At 40.7% G+C, this 13,309-nt stretch overlaps 1 protein-coding gene across 1 annotated transcript; it reads left to right on the forward strand.

Annotated features, from left to right (window-relative positions):
• The first annotated feature begins 5,090 nt into the window (after nucleotides 1-5,090).
• LOC124175863 (fatty acid synthase-like) lies at nucleotides 5,091-13,309 on the forward strand. The gene is made up of 12 exons (XM_046556457.1): nucleotides 5,091-5,246; nucleotides 5,331-5,562; nucleotides 5,634-6,052; nucleotides 6,646-6,939; nucleotides 7,013-7,223; nucleotides 7,415-7,575; nucleotides 7,705-8,022; nucleotides 8,102-8,912; nucleotides 9,013-9,423; nucleotides 9,510-11,479; nucleotides 11,934-12,768; nucleotides 13,115-13,309. The coding sequence occupies exons 1-12, from the start codon at nucleotides 5,091-5,093 to the stop codon at nucleotides 13,180-13,182; spliced, it is 5,886 nt and encodes a 1,961-aa protein (XP_046412413.1). The 3' UTR covers nucleotides 13,183-13,309.

Here is a 13,309-nt window from a genome sequence, read left to right on the forward strand (position 1 = left end):
GTTCGATCCTGATCAAATTTTTTGGGAGAATAAAAGCTGCACCGATTCAACCGGCGGTTTAAGTTTTTTGCAATATCATGTATTTGTAAAACGAATGTCTGATTATGATAAAAAAGCGGGACTGTGTATTGCTACTTATTATAAGAATGTACTTCTCGCAGCCTTATATACTGTATTACAAATAATTCAATGAAAAAGTAGATAGTGAATAATAACACTAATAATTGTGTCAGTGTTTTCAGATATATCAACAGCAGAAAACAGTAGTAAAAGTGAAAATAGTAGCAACATTTTGATGTATACACACCAAAATATTATGTTCATCGCAACTAGAATGATCATTCATACGTTATATTATTATACATATAAATATTGTAACTTATATTTAAGTGTATCTTAAACGATTTAAGTTTTGATGTTGAAGATGATATTAAGTGATATTTTGTATTTATGATTCATTATAGGAGTGTAAAAATAAACCATGCAGATAAAATGGTCACGATGGTCAGAAAACGACGCAAGTAACTTACATAAAATTTCACTCATCTGTCCTGCGATCTAAAAAATTAGGGAAAGCCTAACCTTACACAATTTTATTGGTAAGTGTGTGATATTTTTCAAAATTTAATTCTCTATCAATTCCATTTTTCAATAATATTCTCACTCATGTCTTGTAAATGTGTAAATCTTCCAGTATATAGATAATTTCTCTTTTGTATAGCCACATAATTAAATAATATGTACGAGAGAGAAAAATAAATAGTTCTTAAGAATTGAATAATTTGAAATTTATTTCAAACATACTATTTTCTGTCTTGGCGAGTTTGCGGTGAAAATAAAATCACCAATTTTGTAAGAGAAAAAAAAATACGATTAAAAGTTTATAATCATCTATCTCTACAATATATCGAACTATATGTAACGCACACTAATTGATATTTATTTAGTGAAACAAAAAATCCTGAAATATTTGACATAATACAAGACAGAAAAAAGGAAGAAAGAGTATTCTGAAAGAACAATTGAAGCGCACCTATAATGATTTTTCGTTGGCATGTCACCCGCAACTTTCATTACGTGGAACCGAAAAGAACGTATTGCTTCCGATTTGCATCTCTGAAAATATGGGCATGTGTAATTTCGCGCGGTGAACAGAGGTATGCAAACAACGCCATAATAATATTGCTAGAGAAAATGCAATAAATCATTAAAATTATACACTCGTTTTATTCGACATCAATTAAGAAATTTAAAATCCTTTATTAACAATTCTTTAATACAGCTAAATTTTTCAGAAACATCTTGCGATCAATTTTCAAAAACCATCTTCACAGCCTTCTAATGGCTTGATCCACACACATCACCAATTTAATGACATTGCCAATTTAATGTCATTATGCCGAAATGATAATCTTTAACTTCATCTCAACATACGCCTGATGCTTTATACTTTCATTTCTGCATTACAATTATGTAGATAAGCGTATAATATCTACATTCACAAAACTATGCTTGTATGAATTTTGTGAGGCGCTGACGAATTTCGTATTCAACCGGACAGTGCGAGTAACTTAATTTGCGGCCGAAAAATTTCAAACGCTAAATAGCCGGTTTTTGAACTTTACTCGAAATAGCCGGTTATTCTACGCAACCGTCGATGTACCCTCCCGTCTTCTTTTCTGGGTCTTCCATAATCGACGCCTCTAAAGTTGAATGAGTCAGAGGCAATCAATAGCATTCGTTCTGATCCACAATATCAAGAGAAGAAAAAGAAAAAAAGAAAGCTGACGGACACTGACGATCACAAATACCTTCTTTTTTTTTTCTCTCTTACCACGATCGCAAAATGGTCAGAATTCGTTTGTGCGTCGGCGAGCTGTTATAAAACAGACCTGATAAAATGTTGCTGACTCGATACATGCTGATTTCGAAAATCCGCCCGTCACCGTATCCTGTTTATTCGCTCCGCGCGGTGACTGTCCTGTGGCGATTTGAATACATTGCAACAAGTGGGGAAGAAGAGAAACGGTGATGTTTCAACTTCACGTCTTTACTGCGGAATCGCACGACTGGCTCAGTCGTTACATTGTCGAAAATAAAAACTTGTTTACAGCCCGAAAAAGCAAATTCCTTGATTCAACAAAAGCCTTTCTTATCACGGTCGAGTGCAGCATTGATTAGAGTGAACCTTTGGAGAAGTTTCCAAAATTGATTCAGTTAAATATCAATCCAATTTGTAGTTTGTGTATTGTTCCTCTAAGTCGCATGTTCGTTGATAGAAACAATTAGGTACTTCGAATAAAATGAGTACATGAATCTAGCCAATAGAATATTTACAACGATCGAATACCATACTTTGTTGATCTAATCGGAGCTTATTTAGCTTAACTCGTTGTATCAGTTGCACTAATTTCTTTACGAGGTAAAAGAAACACCACATGCCTTGAAACAAGTAGAAACTATATTTATCGTAACATCGGTACAGTAGTGCTATAAACGGATACTAGGCGGTGAACTCTCTCGTTACGGAAATATCTTCTGAGGTAGTTATAAAACCAGGTAGTCGGCTAGGAAGTTACGTACGGACAACGCAAGACAAATTTGTCATCAAACTTATTACGAACGAAGAAAGCACAATACCAAGTTTCGAGGCGTCGAAATCGATGTTGAAGATAACTAAACAAAATCTGTGGACACATGTTCAATTTATACTTCAACGGAAACAATATGTTTGCGGGTATTTATCTATCAAATATCGAGTAGATCCCAGAAAATTTCGAGACGACAGAACTATAAATAATGATATCATGAGAAGAATACGTTTTGTGCGCTTCAATGACTCTAATGTTCAGTCAATGCAATAAATAATTGCAACAGTAAATTTCATTACCACAATATTTGTGTATTTGAAACCACAAATAAACTCTCGACACTCTCACAGGTAATAATTTTATCATCTACTTCATCTACAATATAAAATACCTCGATCACAGCATTCACCGTTCACAATCCACTGAAAAAACAATAATAATTCACTACACGAACGGGCAATCACACGGTCTTTCTAAGATATAATCACGTCTAGCATCGTCGACCATATAAGCACTTTAAGTTGTTTCACCATTTGCGAAACACAACAAACTTGAACAGGTCGTGGCCCATGACGATCAGCGCATACGTTGTAATAAATATCGAGTTTTTTCGAACGTCAATCTGGAGGCATTGGCTCGAAAGCAACTGGAAATATTTGTAATGCATACACGAATGTGTTCAGTCGATTGAGCTAATTATTTTTCAGGAATATTTTTATGACATTGGCTTTAAAGTTTCTCTTATTCTCTAAAAACAAACTATGTTAAATGCATTTCCATTCATGTGGCGCTAAGCTATTTCCCTGTACCAAATTTAATTGCTAAATTTAGTGGCACATCTACCCCTGGATGCAGTTTCGCTGTTTGAACATCTATATTCGAAATCAATAAAAGCGTCCATCATACATACACTTTCAAACAAGTATATACACAAGAAACAAGTATATTGACGACAAGATACAGAAATTTTATGGACCCGCCAAGTACGTAGCTCTTAATGGAATGATGTTTCGATATCACTGCACGAAAAACCAGGGAACAGGTGCTTGGCATTTTCTCTAATTTCACGACAAAGATTGACGATAAGTTTTTCATTATAAGGTAATTTTGGTAGATTGCGGCCTCTTTTACATCACGGCGAATCGAACGGTAGTCAGCTGCTACAGAAATTGCAGAATTCTGAGTTCTATTCATATGTGTTTTAATTTTTCAGATACATTTCGAAAAATTGAAAAACTTTAACACCATAATCGACAAATAACTATCGACGTATTACAGGCGTATTATGCGATCTTGAAATGCATTTCGAGAAGATGTCATCTGAAATTACCACCGAAAAAGACGATATTTCAAATTATAGTTGATTCGAATCATTGAAGTATGTATATGGGCATAGAAGAAATATTCCAAAAAGAAAAAGAAGACAAGAATGTCTTCGAAGTTCTCCTCATAAAATCACACATTATCAAGATAATTTCATTCTTAACATCGAAATGCACAAATAATGACAAAAAAAACCCTAAAATTTTATTAAAACCGTAACTGTGATTTGGAGGTAAAGGAGCGAAAAATTTTTAAATATGATTTTCATCGGAAATTTACTGAATGATTTCAGAAAACGGTAGGGAGCATGGTGGAATTGACTTCTTTCAATTCGTCACACATATAATGCGCATCCACTTGAACGCATTGTATGTTTCGAGCATTAATCAATCATGTTTCGCTACAGCGCTTGACGGGCTTAGACATATAATTGATCCTGTGGCACCTGGAATTGCAAAATTTTGAACTCTTGTAGTCTGGTTTTATAGCAATGAAATACAAACTGAATACAATAGCGAATTTTAAATTTTCTCATATCAATGAACGGCGTATATTAATGGATAATATGACCTCGGAATGGAGCGGGGGAAACTACGCTTATATATAAACACCGCTGTATCCACCGAGGAAATAATTGCATTAAGGTCTTTGAAACATCCCTACTTAAAAAAACTAAGTGGGTCCGAATCTCGAGTAAATGTAGTGTAATTAGTAATTCGTGTAATACTGGACTTCTAAATCCAATCGATTTTTTTTTTTTGTACGTATAAATACTACAAGAATATGTCCGAGATAGTTGAAAAATGCGACGGGACTAAGAGGTTGCCGACTCCAAGACCCGGTGATGAAGTTGTAATATCTGGTATTGCTGGCAGATTTCCCGACTCAGATAATGTCCAACAACTTCAAGAAAACCTCTGCAACGGAGTGGACCTTATCACTGAAGATGACCGCCGTTGGAAATTGGGTAGCCAATCATATCTTTAGTTCGATTATACATTACTCAGTGCTGGAGTTCCAATAGAAGTATTACTCCATTGCAATTCACTTTAGTTTATAATAACTATAATATTGCTCACAGACGACCCGGAAATACCTAAGAGATGCGGAAAGATAAACAATGTGGAAAAGTTCGACTCTCTATTTTTTGGAGTGCACTTCAAGCAGGCACACACGATGGATCCAATGTGCAGAATCCTTCTGGAGACGGCATACGAAGCGATTGTTGATGCTGGAGTGAATCCCCGACAGCTTCGGGGAACTAACACTGGCGTATTCATCGGTGCCTGCATCTCCGAGACAGAAAAAACTTTCTTTTACGAAAGACGTCAGGTCCGTTCAACGTTACAGTTTATGAATGAAAAGAATGACCCTATCAGTTCACGAATTACTTAAGACGTCACTGTAATCATTCAGGTAAATGGATTTGGCATCTCAGGCTGCAGTCGCGCTATGTTAGCCAACCGCATTTCGTTCTGGCTTGGATGCACTGGTCCCAGTTACTCCGTGGACACGGCTTGCAGTTCCAGCTTGTTTGCCCTAGACCACGCATACACAGCTATCAGGAATGGACAGTGTGAAGCTGCCCTCGTCGGTGGAGCTCATCTGTGTCTGCATCCATACGTGGCGCTGCAGTTCGCCCGACTAGGTACAAAGCTTGAATCCTGAGAGTAAGACGTTGTGAAAATCCAATCCTCTGGGAATTGTTTGTCAAACCAGGTGTACTCTCCCCTGACGGACGCTGCAAGTCGTTCGACGCCGATGCGGACGGCTACTGCCGAAGCGAGGCAATACCTATGATTCTGCTCCAGAGGGCCAAAGATGCCAGACGTATCTATGCCAACGTTGTGCACACGAAGGTGAACTGTGACGGCTTCAAAGAGCAGGGCATTACCTTTCCTTCTAGCATCATGCAGAGCACTTTATTGCAACAGTGCTACGAAGAATGCGGAGTTCCCCCTTCGAGTGTCGCTTATGCCGAAGCACACGGCACTGGAACTGCGGTCGGCGATCCTGAAGAAGTGAACGCTATCGAACGAGTGTTTTGCCCGGGTCGAACCACTCCCTTAAGGATTGGTTCTGTGAAGACGAACTTGGGCCATTCGGAACCAGCGAGTGGCCTTTGCTCAATTGCAAAGGTATGCATAGTTAATGAAATGTTTAATTTTTTTCCATCGAGTGGGATTCTTAATCAATTCAGTCTTTCCTAGTACCTTTTCAACCCTTTGTTGCGAAAGTTTATTACTGTTTATTGTGAGTTGTTGCATGTATTTTATTTCTCACGTAATTCATTCATAAATATAATTTTTCAAAATTATACGTTTCAACAATGAAAAATGCCTCGTGATTAATATTAATATTGATAATGCATATCCGCATTTCAATATTAGACGGTCATTGACTGTCTTACGGGCTTCGCATCAGAAGCGTAAGATTCCAAAATGTAAACACACTTACAGACATTCTTACAAGTTGTGCTCGAAGAGGAAGAACACTTTCTATATTCACACATACTATCACAGCACAAGAAAACAAATTTGAACTTACTGGTGATGAGAGGAATTAACGACATCAGAGTCGGGGCGGCTAGGTGGTCTAGTGGAGTAAGGCTCCGGTAAAGCATCGCTAGATACCAGGTTCGATTCCTGGCTCCGTCGTTAATTTTTCGAATTTACCAGTTTTTCAAAATTATACGTTTCAACAATTCATTCATAAAGCAATATTCAAAAAGGTTCTAATAGCAATGGAGAGGGGGTGCATACCGCCAAATCTGCATTACAAACGCCCTCGTGTAGGAGTCAAAGCACTGGAGGAAGGTCGTATCCAGGTTATTACCAATCTTACACCATGGGACGGTGGTTACGTTGGTGTGAACTCCTTTGGGTTCGGTGGAGCAAACGCACATGTTTTGTTGAAGTCGAACACGAAGGAGAAAATCAATGGTGGAATACCGGGAGACGATTTGCCGAGACTCGTTGTCGTATCGGGGCGAAATGAGGAAGCAGTAGCTACTATGCTAAATGACGTATGTACAAGAAAGCCAGTAAACTAGGCCTCGTTCAAAGAATGCAATTCATGAGTATTCCTAACAACAACAGCTTGAAAGCAGACCGGTTGACGTGGAATACATCAGTCTCTTCCACAACATATACGCGGAAGAGATCACAGGACATTTGCATCGCGGATACACAATCTTGCCACCCAGAGGCTTGCCGGAAAACGAAGTTCGGCATGCACAGTCCTATCCCGGCGCAAAGCGGCCAATATGGTTCGTGTTTTCAGGAATGGGATCGCAATGGGCTGGGATGGGTAAGCATGAGATTCAAGATCAGTTATTGACGATGAATGATAGCACTGGACCACCAATCCCACGTAATAAAATTCCCAAAGTCGTTCAGAACAGAATCTGGCGTAAAAGAAACGAGAAGAGTAAAAAAAAAGAAATACACATCAGGAGTCACGACAGTGAATATATATAGATTAATCCCTTTCTAAAACAGGAGAAGCTCTATTGAAAATTCCCGTATTTACTAAGGCCATCCAGAAATGCGACGCAGTTCTCAAAATTCATGGTGTGGATATTATTGACATTCTGACGAACAAAAATCCGAAAACATTCGATAACATTTTGAATTGTTTCGTCGGTATTGCTGCTGTTCAGGTAAAATATGATTCGATAACTATAGTTAGTTATTATAATTAGCCAACGTGTTCGCGGGCGCTTACTGAATACTATTACCACCAATATGCAACAGACTCCTGACTGAAAAGCATTTCTATTTCTTTCCAGATTGGACTGGTAGACGTACTGGCATCCGTAGGAATCGTCCCAGACAACATCATCGGACATTCATTGGGAGAGTTGAGTTGCGCATACGCTGATGGTTGTTTTACAGCAGAGGAGATGATCTTAGTAGCTCACATTCGAGGCGTAGTCTCGCTCGAAACTGAACTGATCCATGGATCCATGGCAGCCGTCGGACTTGGATACAACGAGTTGAAACACCTCTGTCCACCCGACATAGAAATAGCTTGTCACAATGGTCCCAAAAGCTCAACGATCAGCGGACCAACCAAACCGGTGGGAAGATTTGTAGCGGAACTACAAGTAAGTTTGAAAATCGAAGCCAACTATCCACTCTGTCAATTACATTATTCTATATTGTATTCTTTGCTCTCACACCCAGGCAAAGAACATTTTCGCAAAAGAAGTACCCTGTGCTAATATTGCCTACCATAGTCGCTACATCGCAGCGGCAGCTCCAAAGTTTTTGGCTTGTTTGCAAAAGGTGGTTCCGAAATCGAAGCCGCGAAGTCCAAAGTGGCTGAGTACTTCTGTGCCACGTAAAGATTGGGGAAGTAGTTCGGCCCAGTTGTGCTCGCCAGAATACCACACGAACAATCTTTTGAACCCAGTTCTGTTCGAGGAAACGTCTCAACTCATACCGCATAACGCTATAACCATTGAAATTGCACCACACGGCCTACTGCAAGCTATTTTGCGGAGGTCGCTACATGAGAACGTTAGTAACATTCCGCTGACGAAACGCGGTCACGAAAATAACGTGGAATATTTACTGCAAGGTATCGGAAAGATGTACGAAGTTGGCCTGCATCCACAATTAACTAACTTGTACCCGAAGGTAGATTTCCCGGTGAGCCGTGGTACGCCGATGATTTCGCCACTGGTTCGTTGGGAACATTCGGAGGATTGGTATGTCACCAGTTATAGTAAGCAGGAGAAGGTCGTCTCTGGAGAAAGAATCGTTCAAATGTCGGTCACTGACGTCAACTTCGAATGGATGGCAGGCCACGTGATTGACAGGAGAAACTTACTGCCTGCAACTGGCTATTTGGAATTAATTTGGGAGACTGTCGGGCTAATGCAGGGCAAACTCTGCACCGAAGTTTCGGTCGTCTTTGAAGATGTTCGGTTTCACCGCGCAACCACGCTTCCAAAAGATGGTAGCGTCGAGCTAACGCTAATGATTCATAAAGGTAAGACAGTATTTCGTTCAAACGTAGCTTTTTACAACAGTAGCGAATATCACTGTCAGACCTGCACGGGACAAAATAAAGATTATGTGTCTCTTTGCAGGATCGGGAAGGTTCGAGATCATCGAGGGCGGCACTGCCGTAGTGTCAGGGTTGATCCGTGTCATTTCAAATGCAAGTCAGGAGCGACTCATTGTTAGTGACAACATACTACTCAATAATGATGAGGACGAAGATTTGTGCTTGACGGCCAGAGATATATACAAAGAGTTTCGTCTCAGAGGCTATCAATATACCGGATTGTTCCGCGGGCTTAAGGCAGCGACGGTAAACGGAACCAAGGGGCGAATAGAGTGGCAAAACAATTGGGTTACTTTCATGGACAATATGCTACAGATGCAGATACTCGGAATGGACACTCGAAGACTACTTGTTCCAACGAGAATCGAGAAACTGGTAATTGACACCAAGGCGCATTCGAATGAGTTGCGCTCAATGCCTGACGAGGATAAAGGTGAGAATCAAATTACATTTGTTAGTGATTTATAGAATAGCAATACCTGGCTGGATTCTCATTAACATTTGAATTTTTATTTACAGCTTTTACTGTACGTGTCCATAGAGACTTGGACATTATTGTGTCTGGCGGAGTAGAAATACGAGGCTTGAAGGCAAGTGCGATTACTCGTCGTAGACCTGCTGGCGTACCCGTTCTCGAAAAATTCAAATTTGTAGCACATCGGGATCGGTCTGAAACGTCGCTGAGTGTAATAACTCGAGCTGCGACGGACATTGCTCTCGAAAATCACTCGGATAACAACATAAAGACACTCGAAGTGATCCGTGAAGGCGACGATGCTCGTCTGGAGAACTTAACATCACCTTTGATCTATGAAATTCTGAGTAACTTACCATTGCTCATAGCGAATGTGAGCGTCATAGCCCCCGGCGATAAAATCAGCAGGGATGCGTTGCCTTCCCATATTCAAATCACTGATTCAAACAAGTTATCCGGGGAGTCTGGTGCCTTGCTTGTAGTCAGCCATGGTATTTTTGTCAGTGAAGACATCGAATTGTTAAAACAAATACAAGCCGTCATGTCAGACGCTGGTTTCTTGCTGGCAAGAGAACCGCTGAATGTAGACAGCGGTATTGTCAGCACGATGAGCAATAGAGACTTCGACGTTGTTATGGAGAAGAGAACAGGTACAGAAATAGTCATTCTATTCCGTAAGATAGCAAAACTGCCTCCGATATACGCAGTCATTAGTATAAGCAACAAGAAATTCTCGTGGCTTTTCCCTTTGCAAACTGCAATGAAGAAGATCAGTGAAAATAGGCAAAGCTTAAGTGGTCGAATACTTCTTGTGAGCGAAGGAGATTACAAGAGTGGTCTAATGGGCCTGGTGAACTGTCTGCGAAAGGAACCAGGTGGTGAAGCTGTACAGGGATTGTTGATTCAAGACTTGCGGGCTCCGAAATTCTCCCTAGAAAGCCCATTCTACTCTGAGCAGCTGAAACTGGGATTGACATTGAACGTTTTACGTCCTGGCAAGCTGTGGGGATCCTATCGGTTTTTCCACATGGATCCTCCGACATTGCAGCCTGTTTATCACACTCAGCTATGTCAGCTGACACGCGGTGACTTGAGTGCAACGAAATGGATGGAAGGCAGGATTCAGCCGAACGTCGGAAAGCGGAATACAATTAAGGTGCACTATGCATCGATCAACTTCCGTGACATTATGTTACTCACGGGTAAACTAGCGCCTCAGATTAACGTGAAATCAAGAGTATCGGGAGGAAATATGTTCGGGTGTGAATATTCCGGAAGAGATGAAAATGGGCGCGCTGTTATGGGAATGGTTGAAAATGGATCCTTTTCAAACCTGTGCGTCAGCGACAAAGAACTTCTATGGCCTGTGCCTGACGGATGGACGTTAGAAGATGCGGCGACGGTTCCGGTCGTGTACGGAACAGTTTACTACGCACTGTTTATGTGCGGTAACATGAAGAAAGGTGACAAAGTTTTAATACATGCCGGGAGTGGAGGCGTTGGTCAAGCGGCCATAACATTGGCACTCCACGAGGGTTGCGAAGTATTTACGACTGTAGGAACGCAGCAAAAGCGAGATTTCATTAAGAAGCAATTTGCGGAGATCGATGACGATCACATTGGCAACTCTCGAGACACAAGCTTCGAGCAGCTTATTCTGTGGAAAACGCAAGGGCGAGGAGTGGACATTGTGCTGAATTCCTTAGCGGAGGAAAAGCTCCAGGCTTCGGTCCGTTGCTTGGCTTCACGTGGGAGATTTCTAGAGATCGGCAAATTCGATCTTGATGCCAATAACTCCCTAGGAATGGGGCACTTTTCGAAGGAAATCAGTTTCCAAGCAGTTCTATTGGACGCTCTGTTCTCCGAGACGTCTGAACGAAAGTCAAGGCTTGCGAAAATTCTTGCACAAGGCATAAAGAGTGGGGCAGTTAAACCGCTCAATAGAACTGTGTTTGAAATGAACGAGGCCGAAGCAGCATTTAGATACATGGCAGCTGGAAAGCACATTGGCAAGGTTTAACACTCTTTCACGTGGTATTTTATAAGGGACTACCAGTATTGTATATTAAAAGCAATATTGGTAGGGAATATTTTCCTTTTAACCTTTATCTGGTACCTTGGGGTCGATCATGACCTAAGGGTTTTTAATCGAGATTTTCGTAACTTAAAAGTTTGAAAATGTGACTTGTATATTACTACTTTAAAATTAAAAATTACTGTTGTGAGCTTTTTTATCTGATAAAAGGCACTTAAGTGAATACCCAAAAAGAATTTCAAGTCAACATAATAAATAGCTTCGTTACAGCAAGCAATTTTCGGTAGGGGTCATCAACGACCCGAAGGTGCCAGCAATGTTTTACTGAATAAAGGTGCCTGCTAAAGGTTAAGATTCTGCAACCTTTTTGTTCCCGTTAATTATTGTGAATCCCTTTCGTTCAATTGATTAAAAATCTATTAACTTGTTTCAGGTCATTCTCAAAATTCGTGACGAGCCTGAAACACGCAAATCTCCATTACCTCTTGCATTACCTCGTTACTCTTGCGTAGAAGAACGCAGCTATCTCATTCTCGGTGGTTTGGGCGGATTTGGACTCGAGCTTGCTGATTGGCTCGTACTTCGAGGAGCCAGGAAACTGGTTCTTACATCTCGGATAGGAATAAGTAACGGATATCAGCGCTCACGTATGAACATTTGGAAAAGCTACGGTGTGAAGGTTCTCATTGTTATTGGGAAAGACGCGTCTACTCACGAGGGTTGCGAAGCCGTTCTGAAAGCAGCCGTGTCCCTCGGTCCGGTAGATGGGATATTCAATTTGGCCGTAGTGCTGAAAGATGGGATGATCGAGAATCAGACAGTAGAATCGTTTGAGGAGTCATTCAGAGTCAAGGCTTGGGCCACTAAACAGTTGGACAAACTCTCCAGGACGATGTGTCCTCATCTCAGACAATTTGTCGTGTTTTCGTCAGTGTCTTGTGGCAGAGGCAACCTGGGGCAAACGAATTATGGTATGGCTAACTCCGTCATGGAAAGAATATGCGAAACTCGCGCCACGGAAAATCTACCTGGCTTAGCCGTTCAATGGGGGGCTGTTGGCGATGTCGGACTAATCGCCGAGATGCAACAAGACGGCAAGGAAATTGTTATTGGCGGTACTTTGCAACAGGGAATATTATCGTGTCTCAATGAACTCGACGGTTTTCTGCAGCAGGAATCACCGGTTGTGTCAAGCATGGTTGTTGCGGAAAAAACTTCGGGCAGTGGTGGTGCTCTGAATATTCTCGACGCAGTGATAAATATAATGGGTAAGGTAGTCAATACGTGATGAAACTGTAAAAAATAGTAGTGTCGAAATTGACCAAATTCGATTGGCGTGAATCACTATAGAAGAAATTTTGTGGTCGATTCGAAAATTTCGCATCAGAAAATATTATATTGACACCACATAGTTTCAGATTGACATCAGGTAGCGTTAGATTAACACCAATTTGTGGTCTGTAGAAGTCTACTCCGCATTTTTCTTACAGTCAATTCTTTTCCAATTCCAACTATCAAAATTGGAGTACGATTAGTCGTGGCAGTTTGGAAAGTAATTGTATAGGTGCAGAATAAGAAAACTACTACAGCTGTGCACGTTTGACAGGGCTTAAGGATCTCAAGACTCTGAGTATTCACACGCCATTGACGGAACTAGGGATGGACTCGATGATGGTGGTTGAAATCAAACAAATGTTAGAGCGAGAGTTTGAAGTGTTTATGACCCCGCAAGACGTTCGTGGTCTAACGTTTGAAAAGATCCAAGAAATATCACAGCGCAAAGAAGACGAAGAAACTGAGGATCGAAAC

Source organism: Neodiprion fabricii, chromosome 2 (genome assembly GCF_021155785.1).
Source record: "Neodiprion fabricii isolate iyNeoFabr1 chromosome 2, iyNeoFabr1.1, whole genome shotgun sequence".
In the NCBI taxonomy this organism is placed as follows: Eukaryota; Metazoa; Arthropoda; class Insecta; order Hymenoptera; family Diprionidae; genus Neodiprion; species Neodiprion fabricii.